This window comes from Manis javanica, chromosome 16, assembly GCF_040802235.1.
Source record: "Manis javanica isolate MJ-LG chromosome 16, MJ_LKY, whole genome shotgun sequence".
NCBI lineage: Eukaryota > Metazoa > Chordata > Mammalia > Pholidota > Manidae > Manis > Manis javanica.
The window spans coordinates 37,187,978-37,211,822 of NC_133171.1; the positions used below are offsets into that span (position 1 = coordinate 37,187,978).

At 41.3% G+C, this 23,845-nt stretch overlaps 1 protein-coding gene across 2 annotated transcripts; it reads left to right on the forward strand.

The window, feature by feature from the left end:
• Positions 1–422: 422 nt before the first annotated feature.
• On the forward strand, positions 423–17,833 carry KLHL31 (kelch like family member 31). 2 transcript variants are annotated; one of them, XM_073224105.1, is made up of 4 exons: positions 423–686; positions 10,519–11,723; positions 13,392–14,130; positions 14,664–17,833. In XM_073224105.1, the coding sequence occupies exons 2-3, from the start codon at positions 10,552–10,554 to the stop codon at positions 14,122–14,124; spliced, it is 1,905 nt and encodes a 634-aa protein (XP_073080206.1). In that variant the 5' UTR covers positions 423–686; positions 10,519–10,551; the 3' UTR covers positions 14,125–14,130; positions 14,664–17,833. The 2 variants fall into 2 exon arrangements, with proteins under 2 accessions (XP_073080206.1, XP_073080205.1); XM_073224104.1 differs by having other exon boundaries at positions 13,392–17,833.
• The last annotated feature ends 6,012 nt before the right edge of the window (positions 17,834–23,845 follow it).

Here is a 23,845-nt window from a genome sequence, read left to right on the forward strand (position 1 = left end):
ATGATCACTGGACAGTCAAGGACTGGTGGGAAACCTCGCTCTTGGGAGCTGTACGTTAACTCTAATGATGCCGCTGCCACATATGAGGTACCGTGGAAAGCACTTTGTCCTCCTAAGCATGTGCTGCTCTTCTGAAGTACAGTCTATTTATAAGCTCAGTCTTTTCAAAGGACCTGAGGTGACCAGGCTATTTACCTTTCTAGAAGCAAATTTTTATCTGCAACCTTCCCTGCTTCTTACCAAGTACATACACTCTAATCCCTGCTTCTGACAATTTAATACCCAACTCATTAATTTCCTTTCCTCTGCCCTAGGCTGACTGAACTCTTCCCTTTTTTTTTTTTTTTTTTTTTTTAAACAACTGGTTAGGTCAAGAAACCCAACCCCTCTCCACCAGCCAGAGCTCCTCCCTGTGGCCCTGGGTGGCCCAGAGTTGGAGGCCAAAGAGGGAGAGGAAGGTTCACAGGCGGCTCTGGGCGGGCCAGAGCGCAGCCTCCAGGGCCTTATCCGGCAGGACGGCAAGGGTCACTCTACAAATTGCTGCTGCTGGGACCTGTCGGGTGACTGCTGGGGGCTCCCCACCGGAAGTTCTTTCTCCCTCTCTCTCTCTCCCCGATTGCTTCCCAAGAGGAGACTGCTGCTGAAACTCCATCACCAGAGTCAGGGGCACCCCTTCAAACAGGAGGGTAAGGATTTGGGGCCACACTCTCCATTCCTGTTGTCTGGATTCTGGGGTGTGTATGGGGGGCGTGCAAGAGGGTGGGGTGCCTGAGTGCTCGCAGCATGGAGCTGTTACACTGACAGCAGTCTGCGGTGGGGTCAGATTGCTCGTGTCCCTGATCTGAAATTGGGAGCGAGAAAACATTTTCTGGAAACCTAAGGAATGTGATAGATTAGGAGAAATGTCATAGTAATAGAAAAACATGAGAAGGAAGCCTTCAAAGAGCAAAATTACTGATTTCTAGTAATAATTTTAAGTCTCTAAAGCCTAAAGCATGTTTTTATTTCTCTATTTTATGGAGAAGGGAGGGAAAATAAACATCTTAGATTTTGTTCACAAAGTTTAGAATTCTGTCTACATTTTTATCAGGAACCATGTAAATGTTTGGTGCCTGATAAGTTTCGATAAGATATAATCATTTTTAACTACATTGGTAGCACAAAAATCAGTTCTGAATCCCCAACAATATAATCTATTGGTGAAATAGAAAAAACTGCCTGTAAAAAGAACAAATTTTTAATTTACCTATGAAACAGGTTTTTGTTCTAAGTGTGAAATATGGTTATATTGGCATGTGTTTTACATTGGAAATCATGTTAGAAATGAAACAGTGAAGTGGAAAACCCCCCTTAAGTTGTACTTAACTTAAAATGGCAAGCAGGACAAGCTGGAGTGTTCCTATTTCGGGAATCCGTGCTGATGAGATGGGACAGATGCAGCGACCAGAATGTGGCAGGAGCAGGGAGAAGGCGCAGCTGATTCGTTCCTTTGGCAAGAAGACATTCTGGGATCCCAGCTCATTCTGGCATGCGAGTGACAGTGACACTTCAGCACACGTGGTTTTTCCGTCTTTCCCAAAAGGCAAAGGTGGAGGGTCACAAGCAAGAAAATGTTCTCGAATATAAAGTGACAATTATTTTCTGTAATCAGTTCTAGTAGGAGTTTTTATCTAAGATCAGGCCAGGAGGAATTTAATGTAAGTGTGATACTTTCTCATAGACTTGCCCATTCACAGAAGAGGGCAGAATTATGTTACCATATCTTGGCAGCATCATTCTCAGTCCAATGGTTCTGGGTCTATTTTGGGTTATGGACCTTTTTAATAGACTCATGAAAGCTCTAGGCCCACTCTACAGATAAATACCCATGATCACCCATGAACATGTTTCATAACATTCCACAAAATTTCATGGAATTCATGGGCTAGAGCAGGATTTCCAGATAAAATACAGGACCCCCAGCTACATTTGAATTTCAGATAAACCACAAACCAGTTTTTAGTGTAAGTATGTCTCAAGTATTGCATAAGATATACTAAAATATGATCATGGTTTATCTGAAATTCAAATTTAACTGTACTGTTTGTATTTTTATTTGCTAAACCTAGTAACCCAGACCCAGACAGGTGACCCCCAGGTAGAGAATCTTGGGCTTTCCATATTGATAATGAATTGGTTCTAGGGCTCTAAAAGGCCATATTGAGGGGAGAGGTGATAAGGACCAGACTTTGACAATTCTCACAGCAAAAGCCAGCTGTTTATTCTTAACTCTGTAAAATTTAAGAACTAAAAGGCATATATCGCTCATTTGACAGTTCATTCAACTGAAATCCTAAAAGGCTGGATGTACTGCCACAGATTTATTAGATGGTTGGAGCAAAAGGAATACTCAAACCCAGCTTCCAGTTCTGTGACAGCCAAGGACGCATTAGTCTGAGAAGCTAGATTTCCAGTCACCCCCCTCCACACCCCCACCCCAAAGCATGCACACACAAAAGACTAGGAAAGAGAAAGAGCTGTTTTTCTAGAACTCTCAACAAAATCAAAACCAAACATTTTAGCCCTGGGTCCTTACATCCTGTATCCACGCTTGGAGAATAGATTTATAGTTAACTTTATGTACAGTTTCTGTGTACTTTATAGATAAAAGCCAGGCACAGGCCTCTAGCTAAGTTGAACCAACTTGAGCCATATGAAATTCATACTTGTTTTTAAACAAAAATTGATAATTTCATATTCAACCTAACACGTAATAGGAAGTGCTTGATTCTCTGACCAAAAAACTCAAGCAAGATCTCTTTGAACCTATGTCTAATTTTGGCTTACCCAACCTTTTAGAATTTCATATCCTTATTACATACCGTAATAGGGTACAGAAATGCACAGGCTCTATTTGTCCCCAGATTTATGTTACATTCAAAGGGGCAGCTCTTTTATTTCAGTGTGTGTTATAAAGAACCATTTCATGTTCTCCATATCCAAATTTTGATTTTATAAACCCCAGTTCTCCCTCAGTCTCTCTCTGCTCATGCTGGAAATAGCAAACATTTTTAACCCACTACAGATTTAAGGGAGGCAATATAGGGGATCAGGGCTCAGTGTGAGCTTGAATCTTTGTCCCACTACACATCGCACACTAGTGTGATCTTGGATAAATTTTTAAAACTCTCCCTAAACCTTAATTTCTTCATTTGTAAAATCAACATAATATAATCTACCTTTTAGGATTTCAGTGATGCTTAAATTAAAAAAATAAAATCATATAAAATGCTTCACCTGGGACTCAGCTCACAGAAAGCCCTCAATTAATAAATGCTAGCTGTATCATCATTGTTTTAGGTAGAAATAGAGGTAACAATTTACATTTAATACACAATATAGATGCATGCTTGGTGAGTTATGTTTAGAAATTAATTATTAGAGTACTTAATTTGGCAAATACAAAAAAATGAGGAAAAATGTGATGGTTCATGTAACTGCCCAGCTATTTATCAGATGCTGAATACATGACACTATCAGAATAGAAATGACAGAAGAGCCAGGATGTGCTGTGGGCAGTGAGAGGAGAGCATGGAATGAATCTCTGTAACCCTTCCGCCCAGTTTCTAGTGGGCAGCTCTTCCAGTGAACCCAAGAAGCTGCTCTGGGGGACAGTGGATGGAGCAGAGAGGAAAGGAGGCTGTGGCGTCCATGACTGAGAAAGAGAATTCTCTGGGTCCTGTCCACAGAATGAAGGGATAGCTCCGGTAGCATAGGGAGCCTTCTACAACCCTTTGATGTATGTCTTGAAAGTCTCTTTACCCAAAAAGGGGAGGGACAGGAAGGAACTAGCAGTGCCTCCAAATAGCTGCTCATCCCATTATACCACCACAGCTGCTGTGGCTGGACCTGCTTCTCTTCCCAGAGTCCCACTGTAGAAGCCCTAAGAAAAGTGTAAACCACTACCAACACCCCGAGCGACATGTAAAGCTCTTCCCTTTGATCCCAAGGGGCAGCTCACTAGCATCCCCCTGGGTATGGAGGGAGAATCAAGCCTGTTGTGCTTTTTTTTAAAATTAAGGTATCATTGATATACAGTTTTATGAGGTTTCACATGAGCCACATTGTGGTTTCAACATCACCCATATTATCAAGTCCTCCCCACCCCATTGCAATCATTGTCCATCGGTGTAGTAAGATGCTATAGAGTCATTACTTGTCTTCTCCAGGCTGTATAGCCTTCCCTGTGACCTACCTATATTATGCATGCTATATTATAACGCCCCTTGATCCCCTTCTCCATCCCTCCCCACCTGCCCTCCCCAACCTCTTCCCTTTGGTAACTGCTAGTCCCTTCTTGGAGTCTGTGAGTCTGCTGCTGTTTTGTTCCTTCCATTATGCTCTGTTGTTATCCTCCACAAGTGAGTGAAATCATTTGGTACTTGTCTTTCTCCGCCTGGCTTATTTCACGGAGCGTAATACCCTCTAGCTCCATCCATGTTGTTGCAAATGGTAGGATTTGTTTTTCAAGCCTTTCATACTTAAGAAAGGTGGAAAAACAGTCTTGAAACTCTCTTCCAGCCAAGGGCAGTGAAGGCTCAGCTCATCACACAGACCACGACCTGCTCAAGGCCCTCCCTCGGGTATGGTACCCTGGCAGTGCCTGGCTACCAAGCCTGGGGAGTCCCTGAGCAGCTGGTCACAAGGCACTCACTCAGTTCCAAAGAAAAAGAAAAAGAAAAAGGAAAAAAGAAAAAAACTGTAAAAAAACCCAGTAAGTAAAACCCTCATGCAACTCTGTGTTAATACGTGATTGAAACAATAAGAATGGAATGCTTTCAGAATTTATTACTCAACGTCTAGGTTAATATTATACTCTAGGTTATATATGAACATATAAAAGCAACTTGTTTTTCTAACACCTCTTTCTCAGGGCCAGATTTTGACTGTCATTGTGAACATCATTGGTGATCACTTACAATATGACCCAGGGATGCAAAGTGAACATTTGTGTAACTGTAGAATAAATAGTGAGAATTCCTGTACAAATTGCTTTTGGCGACATGTTCACATAAGACGTAGGGACTGAGTGAGGCATTTTTGTTAATATTCATTTCTTTTCTCATCACCCTCTATTAGCCCCTACAATCAGCCTCAGAGCCCAGCACCATGACCACATGAATAATGGAAGTGAATTAAGTTTGCTTCCACACATCTGCTCCTAAGGCTGCCCTTCCATCACTTTCCCTTTAAAGCTGCCCTTCCTCTTCATTTACATGTGATTGTGGGGGAATGCTGGTTGGTCAAGTAGCCTAGTGAGTGTGGTGTGTGTGTGTGTGTGTGTGTGTGTGTGTGTGTGTGTGTGTGTGTGTGTGTGTGTGTGTGTGTGTGTGGCAGGGGAGAGGTCTGGAGAGACAGTCACAGGCTTCCCTGTCTGCTCGGTGAGAACGGAGCCTCTGGGGTTCTGATCCCCCGCCATGAGGAAGCTGGTCTGTCCTGTAGGGCTCAGCTCACAGTGCAGCTGCCCTTCCCATTCTTACTGGCCTGCAGTCCTCCTGCCACCGAGAAAAGTGGTGGCTGGAGCAATACACAGGACGGAGAGGAGGCAGAGGAGCATTTGTCAGGACAGGAGCCGGTGGCCGTCTCTGCAGCCTAGAGGACAGCCTCGGATGGCTCAGCTTCAGATTGACCCTGATCGGCAGCACCCTCTGAGGGGCCTGGCACAGGCTGAGAGCACCCGGGCAGGTGGATGCACAGTCTCACCTCTGACATGCAGACCTAGAAATGAAATGTGGTGGCAGATCTAGTAAAGAAAGATGTGCTCTAGTACGAGCACATCTGGGAAATATGGCCACCAGGAAGTTGTCTGCAGGCTCTGATTTCAATAGTTTCTTAAACAGCCTCCCGGCTGTCTCTCTCCTACCTCCCCTAGAGAGAGCTAGAGAAGCCAGTTAACTCTACAAAGTGACTTTGAGGGCTCTAAGAGCCCTCTCTTATTAGATATATATTTAATATGTAAATACATTTAAAATATTTAAAATACCATTAAGATTAAATTAATTCATATTTAAAATATTTATACAATAAAATTATATGTATGTGTGTGTATATAAGTATATATCTCACAGTGACTACTCTGTTAGAAATTTGGATGTGAATCATAGAAGGACATTGATAAAACAAACAAACAAACAAACAAACAAAAAGCATGCTATCTAGGAAGAAGAGATTTGCCTTCAACTGATTACCTTGGACCATTTGTCAGACCAGCTAATGTACCACCAGGAGGGCCTCCAAAAATGGGACAGGGAAGGGGGTTCAGATAAAGAAAGGGGCCTGCGTGTTTGCAAGGGAGCACTAGGGGCAGCAGGAAGGCAGACAGTGGAGGGAAGAGAGCATGGCAGCAGGAAACAGGAGGGGGAAGGCGTGGGAGAGCCTCACTGATTTCCCTAGGGCCTCAGGTTGCCGTCTCCCTTGGATTTTCCTGATCCTTCCTCACTGCATCCTATCTTAGCAAGTTCAAACCCTTCCAGGCATCTGACATTCTCTATGTATTGGCCTAATATTAGCTGCCCAAGTGTCTCCCTTAAGACTTGAGCATGTTTCACACGGATTTCCTCAACTTCTAATGACCGTCTCCCTCCTATCCCTACTTCTCCTAAAAACCTTTTGTTACCAGGACCAGCAAGACTCCTATTATCTGCAAACGTTCCCATCCTAACATCACCCCAGCAAAATAGCCCCTTTAATTTGAATCAATGTGTAGGTTCACAGCTTCAGTCTGTTCCATGTCATCTGTTGTTTGGCTTACAGAGCCTATAACCAAATGTCCCAAGTTTTCTAGACTTCCAGGGTTACCCTTGTCATTCTTACCAAAATTAAAATAATCTGTTCTTCAACCTATGTAATTGCACACATTCCATTTATCTCCCTAATATTTTTAAAAATCCTTTAGAAACGTTTACCTGTTTCCAGAAATCTCCCCTGGTTGGCATTTTCCGGTTCTCATTCTGGGTCACTGTCACCTCCTACTCCTCGTGGTTGCTTTTCATGATGTGGCAACCAGACAGGTTACTTCCCGCCTGATGAGATGAGGGGAGGTGAATGACGTAGGCTTTGTGACGAAGTGTTAGGCTACTGTTGACCTTGTGACAATACGTCAGGAGGACCATCTGCTTCCAGACCACAGTTGACCCTGGGTAACTGAGACCACAGGAAGTGAAACCACGGATAGGGTGGGCCTACTGCAATCTTTTCATGATAAATAAACAGAATATTTAGCATTGCCGTCTGAAGCGTTCAGATTACCACTCGGGGTCAGGATTTACTCCAAAACAATGAGTAGTTGGTTATAAGCTCTACATCTACATAATTTAAAAATTAGCTAAAGGGCTTCTTCTGGGAAAATAGACAAAGCATCTCCTAAATATACAGTGTGCTTCTACTCTAAATGGTAGAAACTGATTTTTTTAATTCACTCTACTGTGCTTACCTAGTTTCTGGTTGCCATTTTGTACTTGTCGTGTCTTGTCTTTCTCACATAAACTACATATTGTGTTGCTCTGTCATTTCCAGCACATTGTTGCCCACATGGCAGTAGGTGTCTCATAACTGCTTGCAGAACAAAACTTTAAAACTTTTCCCCAGAAAAAGCCAACCAGGGAACACTCACTACGTAAGTCTAATGCATTTGAAGATTCAAGTGATGGTGGGTCAAAAATCTGTTTCATGAGGTAAGGATGCACTTGGCATTTCTTGCAGGAAAGGGTGAAGTAGGACAAATGTGCTACAGTCCTTGGAAACAAAAATGTGAATAGGACAACTTGAGCTTAATGAAGAAGACAGAGGCCCTCTGTTCCCTACCTACTTGTTACTCTCCTTCTACATGGAAAGAAATAGGGACAAACACAATAGAAGGCTTATAGAATTTTTTAACATACATTCCAGTAATTAAATCGAAGACATTTCAAGGGAGATCAAACACAAATTTTACCTCTCAGGACACATATACAACGCAAACACACACATGCCCATCAAACGCAAACACACACATGCCCATCAAAAAACTATAGAGCACCTAATACCTGAAAGTCCAACAATAGGAGAATAATGAATAAGTTATATACATATATATATCCTTACTGTGGAACACCATGCAGCTATTAGAGAGAACGAGGTAAATTTATGCAGGTATTGATAAGGAAAGATGCATATGACTTACCACTAGGTGAAAAGAGCAAACTGCTGAATCTCACAGCATAAAATTGTCCTGGTATAAGTTTTCATGCAGTGGTATGTTGGAGCTGACTTGTACTGGCTCATGAGAGCCAACTGTTACATTTTCAGAAATTTGGGAATCTGGTTGTTAAACAGTGGATAGCATGAAAAGTGTATCTGCATCTAAGAAATCAACTCTACAAATAAGGGCTTTTTTCCCACTAGAGCATTGGTTTCTCAGTGCACCACTGCTCAAAAATATGCAGATGTAAGTTTGTATAAGCATATACACTTATCTGGAATGATATATAGCAAACGGTTAATTGTAGAATTACACATACTAATTTTCTATTTTAAAAATGAAGAAAAAAGCAACCCCAGTCATCTCCCTGAAAAGTAAATGCTACCATGTTGTAAATGAAGTTCATTGAAAAGTCCAGACTTTTGATGACTGTGCTCAATTTTTTAGAAAGACTGAAGTTATTTAATCTACCATAGTTTAAGGGCTATGTATATATTTGGTAAAGTTATATTTCAAGTTTATGTTTAATACTAAAGCTGTTCAGAACTACATTACAGAGCTAAATCCACACTTCACACAGGTTTAAAAACTGGTTCAAATATTTATAATATTGATAATGGGAAAATGGTTGCTATTCTTAATACGTGAGCATCCATATAAATGTGTCTCTATTTGGATACATCTCTACGAGGCACATTCCTAGATTTAGTTTTAGTGTCAAAGCTTAAAAATAGTTTTTGTTTTTGATAGGCTGCCAAATTATCATTCAAAAGACAATATCAATTATACTCTGATCAATAAAGTATGAAGAATGCCACATCAGTATCTGATATTATGAAAATCTTTAAATATTTTAACCATCTGATAAGAAAAATTTGACCACAAAATTAAAAAGGATCTCCAGATTTCAGTTGAGAGTTTCCTGATTATTATTAGTTTGGCTTTTAATATATATATATATATATATGTATATATATATATATATGTATATATATATAAACTGTATTTTATTTCCTCTGAACAACCTGGTCACCTAGTCAATTAATTCATATAAATTGTAGAAGCTCTTTAAATATCATTTCAGCTAACTTTTTATCTGTCAAAAATGTTACAAATATTTGCTTGCAAATCTGTTGCTTATCTTTTAAATAGCTGGTGTTGTCTTATAGAACTTTTCGATTCTTTAATATTCAAATGTTTCAGTATTTTTGTTTATGGCTTCTGGATTTTTTGTTATGCTCAAGAGGTCCTTTCCTACTCTAAGATTTTAAAAACTACTGTTTTGTTCTAGTTACCTTGTAGGTGTGTGTATGTGTGAAGCTATTTTAGTGAATATATAGAGAAGAAATCAATTGAACTAATGTATCACTACAAGTCCTCACCCATTGATTTTTAAATACGCGTTTACTTTAATGTGTATTTATATATATATATACAGACACACTGTTTTTTATATAATACATCTATTTGTATATCATATATATGTACACGTACACACACAATGTATTTTACATTTTACATGGATTCCTGAATGTTAATATTGCATTGAGGAAAAACTTCAGAGTAGTTATGATTTACTTTTTTGTGACGGTAAACTAAGCCTTTCAAATGGTGTTTAACTATTATTCCATATTCCATAATTACCATATAACTAGATCAGAAAATATTTGGCTATTTTTGGTGTAAAAATTATTTGACAACATAGCTTTTGGAATGTGTCATTTGATAATATAAATCTTTCTAGAATTATCTTCAGTGCTTGGCGAAGTGTACTGCCAACAAAATGTGTAGCTAGTTTAATGTAAGTCTTTAAATCTATTTTTTAGGGGTTTTTTTTGAGCTTTATATATATATATTTTTTTTTTGAGAGGGCATCTCTCATATTTATTGATCAAATGGTTGTTAACAACAATAAAATTCTGTATAGGGAACTCAATGCACAGTCATTAATCAACCCCAAGCCCAATTCTCAACAGTCTCCAATCTTCTGAAGCATAACGAACAAGTTCTTACATGGTGAACAGATTCTTACATAGTGAATAAGTTCTTACATAGTAAACAGTGCAAGGGCAGTCATCACAGAAACTTTCAGTTTTGATCACGCATCATGAACTATAAACAATCAAGTCAGATATGATTATTAGTTTGATTTTTATACTTGTAAATCTATTTTTGGGGCTAATCTATATTATGCCATTAAAAAACTATTCTCTTATAAAAAAGAAAAGTTTCTCAATGTAGCATTTCAAAGTCGAAAGCACAATTAAAATAAAACCATGCCCTTTTCTTCTTTTTTTTAGCAAGCTCTTGCCTGTGACAGTGTGTTTGCCAGCATGGCCCCCAAGAAGAAGACTGCCAGAAAGAACAAAGGAGATATCCATGAGATGACCATAACTGTAGAAGATAACCCCCTAAACAAACTAAATGCTTTGAATGGGCTGCTGGAGGGAGGCAATGGCCTGAGCTGCATTTCTTCTGAATTAACAGACACTTCTTATGGCCTCAACCTCTTGGAAGGTTTAAGTAAAATGAGGCAAGAGAGTTTCCTGTGCGACTTAGTCATTGGCACCAAAACCAAGTCCTTTGACGTCCACAAGTCAGTGATGGCTTCATGCAGTGAGTACTTTTACAACATCCTAAAGAAAGACCCATCTACTCAAAGGGTGGATCTCAATGACATCTCACCACTGGGCCTGGCCACTGTCATTGCATATGCCTACACCGGAAAGTTGACTCTCTCCTTGTATACAATAGGAAGCATTATTTCTGCTGCTGTTTATCTTCAGATCCATACCCTTGTAAAGATGTGCAGTGATTTTCTGATACAAGAGATGAGTGTTGAGAATTGCATGTATGTTGTCAACATTGCTGAAACTTACTCCCTGAAAAATGCAAAAACAGCAGCCCAGAAATTTATCCGGGATAACTTCCTTGAATTTTCAGATTCAGATCAGTTCGTGAAACTTACGTTTGAGCAAATTAATGAACTTCTTATAGATGATGACTTACAGTTGCCTTCTGAGATAGTAGCATTCCAGATTGCAATAAAATGGTTAGAATTTGACGAAAAGAGAGTTAAGTATGCTGCAGATCTTTTGAGCAATATTCGCTTTGGTACCATCTCTGCGCAAGATCTGGTCAGTTATGTTCAGTCTGTACCAAGAATGATGCAAGATGCTGACTGTCACAAACTCCTTGTAGATGCTATGAACTACCACTTACTTCCATATCACCAAAACACTTTGCAGTCTAGGCGCACAAGAATCCGTGGGGGCTGCCAAGTCCTTGTCACTGTTGGGGGACGTCCAGGTCTTACTGAGAAGTCCCTTAGTAGAGACGTATTGTATAGGGACCCTGAAAATGGATGGAGCAAGCTTACGGAAATGCCAGCCAAGAGTTTTAACCAGTGCGTGGCTGTGATGGATGGATTTCTTTATGTGGCCGGTGGCGAAGACCAGAATGATGCAAGAAATCAGGCCAAGCATGCAGTCAGCAATTTCTGCAGGTATTTGACCCTTTATTAGGAACTGGAGTGGTTCCCTATTATGAGGAAATTGCCCTGACATAGGAGTAAATAAATCATGCCTGTTAGCTTAGTTCATTGGCTCAGTATATCAATGGTAATGATGCCACATTACATATATGCAAAACTTCACATTATATAAAGTGCATTCACATATATTATGCACTCTAGATATCTGAGTAAGCCTATGAAGTGAGCAGGGAAACTATGATTATTCTGATTTTACATGTGAGAAATCTGATACCCAGAGAAACTAAACCACTAGTAAATGGCAGTTCACATTTTCTCATTTCCAGTCATGGCCTTCCTGAAAGAAACTGGGTACAGATTTCGTTTTTAATGCTGAGTGATAAGAATGATTAAAATAATATAAACTTTATTTTAACTGTTACTGATGACTGTTAGACTCATAAGTGGCAAATAGAATGAGATGATTAAAAATGTGGTAGCTAATTTTAAATATTTATTTGAAGACTGAATACCATAGAAAAGGTTGATGCATGTAGTAAGAGTAAAAGCATAATAAATCCTTCAGCAAATGGAATCCTAAAGACATGTGGTTTTTGTATATCTATAGTTTTTAAATTTCCATATATGAAATGTTCAGAAATCATGCTTTTATCATGGTAGTAATACAAAGTCAAACATAACTAATGAGCAAGAACTGAAAATTTATAGTCTATAATGAAAAATATTTTTTAATTTTTTTGTTATAGGTATGCGTCTGTCATTTAAATGTATCCAAACAATTGATTTTTGGCCTTTAATTTATGGCTATAGTTAAGTTTTGATTTGGAGGTTAAATGGGGCACAGATGAATGAACATCAAACTCAAGGAGTGAGTCCTGAGTTTTTACAATACTTCAGAACTATACACAGGAAAGTATCCTTTTACTATGACTGCTTATAACTCAACTATTAGTACTGAAGTAATTATGCAGTATTGATTTCAGTGCTCATGATATAATAACTGTAACGGTAAACACTGAAAAAATATATCCCTAATCTAAAAAAAAATCTTACCTACTAATAGGTGCTAGAAAATAGAGACAGCTCAGAAGTTAGGCTTTTGTTGATGCTTTTGGGCTTCAGTTTCATTGATCTCATTCTAAACAGATAATAGGAGCCTTGGTTGTGTGACTTAGCTTTATTTTACCCTTGCAATGGCCAGGATGGGTGCATGAATAAAAAGGGAGTCGTGAGAAATGGAGAAACCCTTTATTAATTAAGCAGTGAAAATGAGCTGGGGATACATGGAAATGACTTTGAGGTGGCAGCGTTCCTTTACTGATTGCCACAGTCAGCCCCCACGCACTTCCCCACACGCACATCTTAAATCCTACGGGATGATGGATATTTGAATATGAAGACGGGACTGGAGGGCCCATCTCTGTGGGATTTTCTCCACATGGCCTGATGAAGTTTTTTATAAACGGGAGGAGGGGGAGCCACCAGCGTCTGCCGTGCCCTTCCCAAGTGTCAAATTTTTTTACCCATTGAGAAAAACACCAGCCTCCAGGTGAGGAGCTGTGCTAGGTCCGCGGCCTCCATGCCTGTCGAGTATGAGGATGCCCACGTTGTGGCTTTTAGCGTACCACGGGCTCCCTGGCTGCAGCCAACCGGCTGTCACGCTTCCTCTGCCATTTCCAGGTACGATCCCCGCTTCAACACCTGGATACACCTGGCCAGCATGAACCAGAAGCGCACGCACTTTAGCCTGAGCGTGTTCAACGGGCTCCTCTACGCGGTGGGCGGCCGCAATCCGGAAGGCAGCCTGGCCTCGCTGGAGTGCTACGTGCCGGCCACCAATCAGTGGCAGCCGAAGGCGCCCCTGGAGGTGGCCCGCTGCTGCCACGCCAGCGCGGTCGCCGACGGCCGCGTGCTGGTGACCGGCGGGTACGTGGGCGCCGCGTACTCGCGCTCGGTGTGCGCGTACGAGCCGGCCCGCGACTCGTGGCAGGAGCTGCCGGCGCTGAGCACGCCCCGCGGCTGGCACTGCGCGCTCACGCTGGGCGGCAGGGTGTATGTGATGGGGGGCAGCCAGGTGGGGCCGCGCGGGGAGCGCGTGGACGTGCTCACGGTGGAGTGCTACAGCCCGGCCACCGGCCAGTGGAGCCTCGCGGCGCCGCTGCTGGTGGGCGTGAGCACGGCGGGCGCCTCGGCGCTGCACGGCCGCGCCTACCTGGTCGGCGGCTGGAACGAGGCCGAGAAGAAGTACAAGAAGTGCATCCAGTGCTTCAGCCCAGAGCTCAACGAGTGGGCGGAGGACGACGAGCTGCCCGACGCCACCGTGGGCGTGTCCTGCTGCGCCCTCTCGATGCCCAACAGCGTGACGCGGGAGTCCCGAGCCAGCTCGGTGTCCTCCGTGCCCGTCAGCATCTGAACCCAGGTAGACGCGGGGCCGCAGGAGGCGCAAACACGTATTCGTGCTTAACCGCTGAGGGAGCGAAATGGAGAATATATAGCATTTACTACAATAAGGGTATTTCACAGTATATCGAGGCATATGTCTTGATGGTTTAAATTCCTGGCATGGCAAAACCTACCGGTGTCAGGTTTTTGTTTTGTTTCGTTCCGTTTTGTTTTGTTTTGTTTTTTAAATACAGGGGCATTAGCAACAAAGAAAAGAAACAATTATCCCAGCGGCCACTGGGCGGCAGGCAGAACCCGTTGGAGGCGCTCTCCCCCTGTGGCACGTTTCCTTCAGGTGGAGTCGACACCCACATTTGCGATTTTTTTTTTTTACACTTTAGTACTTGTGAAGCTTATGTGAGTAAGCGATTTCACATACAAAAGTATATTTTTCCTCTTTTTTCCTTAGGAAGTTGAAAATATGCATTGGTTTTAAAGTGGAAATCCACCCATATCCATAAAGACTTGAGATTTTAAGTCTGTATTTAAGTAGTGTCTTTTCCCACACAGGACTGAGTAAAGAATTTCCAATGACAAGGTCATAAAGCTTAGCACAAAGTCGGCCTGGAAAGTAACGGGGATCCCACGCCGGGACTGTGCCGTGATCCCTTCCGTTCACCTGCGACTCCCTTCCTCCTCCAGCCTCTGGCCCCCGTGCATTTCCTGTCATAAAATCCTGCTCTCAGAGAAGGAACTAGTATCAGTAATTCATTTTATGGTGTAGGTTCAAACCATTTTGTCGTTTCTCCTAGGTGTATTTACACTTTGACCCTTGTCCCTGGAAAAAGAATTGCAAGGATCGTGGCAACCTTCCTCGACCCTAAAAACTACACCAAAATGGTCAAAAGCAACCTTGGCCCTAATGTAAGCCCCAGGAGGAGTACAAAATACAGCTATGTCCGTAACAGTCGTTAACTTCAGGCTTATACAGCCTGAAGGTTATACAACCAATAACAATCATTTGATTTCTTCCACTCTTTTATATGGATCAGAGTCAAGGAAACATTTGGAATTCTTGGATTTATCAATGAATAACAAGATGAATCAGTTCGCATGTTGGTAAATGCCATGGTTGCCGATTCCATAGCAATCCTCCTGATTTTTAGTTTAAAATGTAACACATTCATTTTATGTGGAAATATTAAAATATGCCCATTCTGTTATATATTTGTAACCTTGTCAGCTCCAAATTAGCTTTGTAAATTAAAGTGTATTCACGTGCTTTATTTTTTTTATGTTTGCCAAGTTTTGGAGCAAAGGAATGATTGTAGTAAATGGTACATATTTTCCTTTCTTATAATTTATCACTTTATTCTTCGATAATTTGTTTTGGAGAGAAAATGGCCTATCAATTATGGGTTACGTGCAATTGGATTTTGAAAAATAAATTATTTAAATAGCTAAACATGAGCTCTATGTAAACATAACTGGGTTTTCATTAATCCCATCCTCTTCCCCCTTGGTTTGATAGATTATTGCTAGATTACAAGATTTATGTTTAAAATATTTTCTTCCAACTGTGAAAAGTGGTTTATATAGTACACTTTGTGGAACAATTTTATATCATTGCCCCTTATGAAAAGTTTAATCTCTGCGTGTTTAATGATAACACTCCGGTGAAGGCTAAGACACTGTCAGTTAAGAACAAGACCTTATTAATAGAAAAACACTGGGCTGTTTCCTGACCCTACACAGAGAATGAGGAGCTTCTCCAGGTATAGAGCAGACCTAAAAGGCTTCCTATCCCTTGGCACCTTATTGCCCAGCTGGAAAATAATGCTGTGGGAGAAACCAGGCTATGGAGCAAGTTAAATCATTAAGCTCCTAAATTACCAATGTGCAGTCTATAGATAACCTTTTGTCCTTGCAGCATCAGTGGTAAAATAAAAGTTTCATTTTTAAGAAATTTGGCCACAACTTAAAAAGCCCATGTGAAGGTGACTGTATCATCTTTTAGTTTGGTATAACTATATATTCTCGTACAGCTGAGACACCTATAGTATACTGTTAATTTTGAGAGAAAAAAGTGATTTATTATGGATTACAGATCATAGGTGGGCAAATAGACATAATTCCTTGATGCACGCTAATAGATGTGCCTCCTGTTGAGCTTCTAGAATGTATTGTGAGGAGGAGGATCTAAAGCTTGGACTGAAACAAGGATCAATTATTTGTAACATTTTATTATAGAAGAATGAGGAGGATACTGAAACTAGAGGGTTTTTCATCTTTCAGAAGTTGATTAGATAGGTTGTGCTAAAAACTTGGCAGTGGCTTTCTGGAAATGAAACTGGAGACGTGTTAGAGCTGGATAAATCATTTGAGATTACCATTTAATGTATTTCTACATTGTTTATCTGAAGACTCAGAAAATAGACGTATCTGGGCTTACCAGGTTCCTGGGTGCACTGCTGTTCTATCTTATGCTTCAGCAGTTAGGTCAATAAATAAACACCAGTAATGAATTTGGAATACCAGAATTTCTAACATAACAAGCTGGTAGGGAGCACAGAACATCAGGGTTGGTGACAGTGTTACATCCTGGACCATCCTGCCCTGACAATTGAAAGACACAAAAGTATACAGAATCAAAATAATGTGTGTCACCTTTCATGTAAGTGAAACATGCTCTTTAACCCAACCATTGAAGCAGCTGCTCTGCGTTTCCCAACTGGAAAATTATTTTTATTGTGTTTTAAGCTTACATTCAGTTACGCTCCCAAGTTCTAGGATCCAACTCTGTACCTCCTTTTATTTTTCTGAAAGAAAAGGACTTACTATTTTTGTAATGCCAGAGTCTGGTGATTCAGTAAAAGCATCAGTTCAGTGTATCAGAGAAATAGCCTGTTACCCAGCAGCTGAAATAATAAAACTCAAGCTCTCTTGCTGAATGGGCCAGACACCTGATGAGAAAGTCTCCAGGAAGTAAGACTTTAATGTAGTCGGTCCATTAGTTAGGCTTTTGGTGCCCAGTTGTAATCCCTGATACACTAGTTGCCTTCAAGGCATTGAATGAGTTTTATTGTTACTTCCTATGTTGTAAGAATGGTTATGAATAGAAGGTCAGTGATGGTACAGATTCATATATTTCTAAGCAATGATTAGATGGTAGTGAGTGATATGAGTGAAGATGTGTAATTGCAGTAATAAGGAAGTGAGAATGTCCTGAATGATTCTATGACTGAAGGCAGAGCAGCAATTATAATAAGTGTGTTTTACAAACATGCATGTAACTAAAGGTTTATCTGGAAATATATGTGTTGAAAGGCCAATTTTTTCCTGGTTATCCTGGCCAAAGATCTTCAGGTTACTGGATAAAAGGAACTAAAATCACTTCATTTCGTTAATTTTCCCTGAGTTACCAAGAAATGAATTTATATAATCTTCACTAAATGATTTTTCTGCATTCTTTTCTGAATCAGTCTTCTCTGAATAAGCTAGATTCCCCACCCCAGTCACTGATGAATATGTTCTCTAGCACAAGGCAGCACTGAAAGGAATTATTTTATTGGCATACCAATAAAAACTAGAGCATAGTTTTCTAAACAGTCCTCAATAGTATTTATGAGAACGGAAGATTCTAAAATGTTAAAGATTTACCCACCAGCACATTCAGAAGGTAAAGCCCATTTAAATTTCCTTCTCAGGGAATTTGAAATAAAATGTTTGTCTTGAATACTCCTAATAACCTTCTATTTATTCAGCAAATTTCGGGGAAAATTTTTGATTAAATCATTCTGGTACTATTTATGGAACAACAAACTAAAATGTATGTAGTGTTTGTAACTGAATCACTATCAATAAAGCTGCATTCAAAAGAGCTTAGTCAATGATCAAATGTGGTAGGTGTTAAAGTGTCCTTTCTGTGGTGATTGGGGTGGTTTCATTTTTTTTTTCCTCTATTTTCTTTCATGATCATTCACCTCAACAAAACACACCAAAAAAAAAAAAAAAGAATAAGAAAAGAAAAAAAGAAATGACAAATAACTGAAAAGCCATCCCAGTAGCTTGAAGACTAATGAAGAAAGAGGTTTAAAACATCAATGGTGAGTGACTTTGCAACTCAAAAACCTACATCTGGTCTATCTCAGCCCTGAGCACTTAGAAGACACAGATAAAGGGTGGTTTCTACCCTCCACCCTGACCACAGCCAGCCTGGCATAGGCTCATATCCTCATATTTGCAACAAAATTACTTTTTAGGAAATGAAATTGTATTGTACAGTTAACCCTCACAGCCTGTCTCTTTCACTACACCTTCCAAATGAGCAAATGAAATGCAACCAACATAAGATGCACCATCATTGATCTGATTTGGTAGTTAAATAATAACAGTTAAGGCCATCTTGGTGATTTGCAGAAATTCTAAATGGCAGCAATACTTTTTCTTTAACTTCTCCAAGCTGTAACCATGTGAAGAGGCTAGATTCCCCTGCCAAGCAGAGACCAGCTGGTGCCACAGTCTGTTTTGAGCATACCAGCCAGGTGCACCAGATTCTCTGAGTTTTCTTTGAACTCCCCCGTAACTCAAAGCTTCCTACGGGTTTGCACTCTCTCCCACATTTGCACACCAGTCCATCTGTCCAACTCACAACACACATGAAATTATTTAATGACACAAATATGGCACTCTGGTTTGTATCTAAGGATTAATAACCATTTGCACATACTGTATTTGACAAGCTTGGTAGAAAGACTAGACAAAAAGATGCTCAAGTGTGGGGCAGTGCATTAGAAGGGCCATCTCAGGAAAAGGAACAGACCTTCCAGGAAGGAGGAACTCCAACCCATGACCCCTGGAAACACCCTACTCAGCCCCTTTGTTTTCCTTTCTAGCCACATTCACAAGCTGGTTTATGAACATAAGTGTAAGATGCGTTGCTCCTGATGCCAACACCAATCTTCTACACAGTTTCAGACCTGATATGCTTCTTAGAAAGTGGTGAGGATGGGAAGGCATTTTGCCCAAACCTTTGGATGGATGCAGTATCCTCTGGTTTAGCCTCAAGATCCTGTATGCGTTCTTTCCTTATTGCTTTCAGAGAAGCACCTTATAACGTCAGGCTGCCTCATCCTGGAAAAACTACTGTTCAGACTTTGCCTTGATTCAGTCATAGCCAGATTGCAATTTTCAAAAAAAGAAGGCCTATTAAAATTACCATTATTCAGCCCAGAAGGGGTGATACATTAAAATGGAAGAAGCAAGATCTTGGTCATAGTAACACACTTCTCTCCACTCCACCCCATGCCAGCATTCCAATATGAACCCAGAGGAGGGACATGTCCAGCAGTATGAACAGAGGAAGGCTTAGGCCTCGTTAGCCTGCTGATTCGCTTTGTGCATCTGCAGTTGCACATTTATGTTCTTACCATAGGCTCCACATTCAGAAATGCTCGCTTTCCATCTTGGGGATATCTGTACCCTCAGCTAGAGGGGGAACCTGAACAGTATCTATTCTTAGTAGGCCAGATATTCAAGTGACCCATGTTGATTCCACCTACATCACTTTGGCCAGAATTAGGCATATGGCCCTACCTAGCTGCAAGGGAGCCAGGGGAAATCATCTTTATAAGAACCCGGAAGAAAAAGGAAAAGTCCTATAACATTGTGTCTGCACAATGAATGATTATATTTTGGAGACCGCAGCTCACGTCTTCCTCCCTGGTTGTCCATGAAGCAAGGGGATTCCCAGGCAAACTGCCTCCTTCTGGATCTGATCGCACCACAGCAAGTGCTCTCCTCTCCTTGTTTCCTGGGTCTGAAACTTGCGCTCAGCTCCCCTATCGTAGCTTGCCTTTTCTATTCTAAAGGACAAGTCTGGACAATCTCGCAGCCTTTTCTCAATGCAGGGCCCTTACAGGTCTATAGCATACATTAAATGTACTCTGTAGGTCTTGATTGTTTGCATAAATATGGTCCCCAAAAACCATCAGGGAAATCTACCTAATACCAGAATTATCCTCTTTATCCTTCCCTTCCTGGGCCTCTCTGTCCCTCTGTTTCTGGAATACTTTGAACTCTTCCTGATTTTACCATTTCTAAAACCATATTAACTGTAAATTATACATCTGTGACCAAATTCCTCTCAGTTGAGCCATACCAGGAGGTTCCCAATGCTACCACGGTCTGAGTAGAAGAGAACACATTATGTAGAGTCTGAAAGAAGAAATGCATGGCATCTATTCTTAATCATCATGAGAAGAGAGGATTCCTCAGGGAAAGAGGAAGAAGGAAATTGAAATGGTTGTAATTTGACCCCCAAGTCTTCTTCCCTAACCTTTATGAAACCGTTCCATTTATTACAGAGTTCCAAGTTGAGAAGTGTTTTATTCCATCACAGTTTTGCATGTGAGTAACAAAGGAAATTCCTTGTGCAAAAAGAATCCTTTCCTGGCTCAGCAAATGTTCATTGAACATAACCCCGCACAAGCACCCTGCCAAAATAGCATCGTGAAGAAGATGCTGTGTTTCCGCAGGGACAGTGAAGAGCCTGAATCCCCGTGGGGAGACTCTGATGTCTGAAGTACACTCATTTAGATCAGGCAGAGCCAGCCCTACAAAGTGCAATTAAATTATTAAGGATTTATGTGGCTCCAAGTTTTACTCTCCCTAGGTCCTGTGGGGAACGGAAAGGCAGACGCAACGTAGAGCCTGCCTTCAAGGAGCATAGAAGTGGTAAACGTTTTCTAATTGACTACATTTGGAGTTTACTGCCTGTTCTCTCCCGGCCTCTGCTCCTGATCAGGCTTGGTCTTTCTCTGCCCTGCTCTGTGCCCTGGGAGGCTCACCCCCCGAGACAGCACCAGTCAGACCCTTTGGCCAATAGGCTATATTTGTCCAATGGAAGGCATTAGAAGGCGGCAGAGGGGGAAAGGGTGGCTGAGGCATTTCCCCCACCCCCCAGCCCCGCCCTTCTGGGGCCGCAGCACTGTGCTTCTGACCAGAGCCACAGCTCCCCTGCCACTACAGCTCCTGCTGGCAGCCCTGCCTCCCTAGCACCACCTGTCATTCACATCACCGCACCCCAGCTTAACCACTGCTGGATATTTTGCTGCTGGCTTGTGTATGTTCTCCACCTCTTTTAGAATATGTTCCTTAAGAGACAGACCCTTTTCTGTCTTGTTCACTGCTGTACCTCCAGTGTCTAGAACAATCCCTGGTATACATCAGGGGATTAATATTTTTTGTTGAGTGAGTAAATGAATGAATGAAATGGTAAAACTATGATGACATACTGCTTGCATTTACTAGTGTATTTATTTAGTAATAAATACTTAGTGTCAATATTTAAATTATCTATTTGATATATTTAGTTGTATATATACATACATACATTCATCACTTGATAGACTATATATTTATATTGATGTATTTATATTCTATCAAATGGTGTGTGTGTATTTATATATTTAGTAGGCACTAAAACACCCGCAAGATGCTGAAACTAGTCATATATCTGTAATTTTGTGTGTGTATATATATATATACATACAGATATATATAAAACTATATTGTTTGTACTGTTATGGACTGCTTGTCCCCCCTCAAAACTCATATGTTGAAACTCTAATGTGATGGTATTGAGTTGAGGATGCAAAAGAGAAGAAGACCATCTGTAAACCAGGAAGAGCATCTTCACCCAAGTCCAACCATACTGGCACCCTGATCTTGGACTTCCCAGCCTCCAGAATAATGAGAAATAAATAAGTAAACCTGGTCTGTGGTATTTTTTTACAACAGCTCCAACTCAAGCCATCTAGGAGAGAGAAAGATAGACAGAGACATGTCTCCGTATGTCATCACGTCACTCCATGCTTACATTCTGAGGTTAATAGCCACTCTGATTGCATCGCCTTACCTTACATGACAGCTAAATGAGCTAATAGGTAATGGTCATTTCTTTAAATACGTTTTGAGGGCAGCCATGTTCCTGGCCACGGGGAGAAACCTGAAGAAGCTGGAGCCTACCCACTGACACCCACTGGCTTTTTCTGATTTAGGAATAAGAGATAGAGGGACTCTTGGGGACAGAATGCCTGCAGCCCAAAGTTGTAGTTTGTTGAGCTTCCTCCTAGTTGACAAAACTTGCAGCCAACTTTCTGGAGCTTTTATCCCATGGGGGATGGTCAGTCTAGCTCTCAAAGAAGGGATATGTTCATTGCTTGAGTGGAGCAAAGAGAGGACTGTTTCCCAGAGCCTGGCTCCCCCTCTCCCACTCCCCCTGATGGTCTCTCCTGGATGTCAGGCACTTGTTTGGGTCAGAGGTGGGACACCCTGCAGGGCTCCGTGCAGTCCACTGTGGCTCACAGGGTACTAGCACCCAGAGGTCGAGCTGTGGCAGCCTTTGGAACCATGGAGGTTCTGCTGACTGCCACAAAGTGTCTGGCAGCCCATCCCAGGTGAGCTGGGAGATGCTCTGCTAGTGTCTGTTGAGATGCTGAGACAATGCCCAGTTCTCTCTGGGTTCCCTGGTGATCCTGGTACATGCTCTTTATAGAAAGGGCCCATGTACTTTAAGGGAAAAGAGCTAGCCGAAAGACTCTCTGTGTGGGATGTTGGGGGGAATATGGTAAAGTCGGTGAGACAACCAGACTGTTTGCAAGACTGAAGGCCTAGAGCCACCTCCAGAGGAGGCCCGTCCTCGGAAGCTAAAAGCACCACGCTTGGCAACACTGGACGAGAGTCTGAACAAGACCATCACTTCACTGGTGGGGACAGAAGAAGGATGGAGGAGGATACAGCAGGTCTTCCTGATGAATAATCGAAAAGCAGAACTCCTAAACTTTCATTTCAAGGAGTACTGTTGGCTCGCCTTCAAGGACAGACACACAGTCACTTGAAGATATACCAAAATCCCTCTAAACCCTGGGTACTTACACCATAAATACCGTAAGGGCATCCCAGCGAAGTGTGGAACAACCTCAGAGGGAAAGAACGGATGGTCGGTTGAAAACGGTTGAAAACCACTTCCCATCTTCAGGGAAGTCAGAAACGGCTTTCCCAAGAAGTAGTGAAATGGAAGGAAAGGGTATGGGAATGAAAGAACAGAAAAAATACTTGAAAACTCAAACCGCCTAAGTGCACTGAGTTGTAAGTGACAAAGTGGGCCAGTTAAACTCTCTGACCAAAACCGTGCTGCAGACGATACAGGTGCCAGCTGTTAGAGGTATGCGGATGACGATGGCACCTTTGACAAAAAGAGGGCACGGGGGAGACTCATTGGTGCTGCTAGCCTAAGTGTTTCCTTTAAAGTGTTTGAAGGAGAAAAATAGTTTTTAAAAATCACTGGAATAAAATCTAATGAATGAAGAGCTTACAGGTCAAATGAAAAGTTTCCAAACTGAGCAAGCATCTTTCAACACCTAAAAATTCACAATCAGAAGGTGAGATTCAAGAGCTTCAACTGAAACTTCAAACACAGCCTGAACTGTATCAAGAATGGGGAAACTTCGAAGTAGAAAACCAATGAGGAAGTAATTTACCTCTTAGAAATAGAAGAAAAAAAAATTCCTAAAATGTAGGAAAGTATCAGTTTAAACTGGATGCACAACTTCAACAGGAAGGTGGCTAGAGACCTGGAGGAAGAATTATGATAAACAACTCCCTTCTTTGAAAGCTAGATTGATTATCTCCCATGGGATAAAAGCTCAAGAAAGTTGGCTGCAAGTTTGGTCAACTGAGAGAAAGCTCAA

Bases quoted from the DNA above. Each gene is read 5' to 3' on its own strand.
- KLHL31 (XM_073224104.1), top strand. From the start codon at position 10,552: ATGGCCCCCAAGAAGAAGACTGCCAGAAAGAACAAAGGAGATATCCAT. The intron at 11,724-13,391 runs GTATTTGACCCT...TGCCATTTCCAG, and splicing joins GCAGTCAGCAATTTCTGCAG to GTACGATCCCCGCTTCAACA.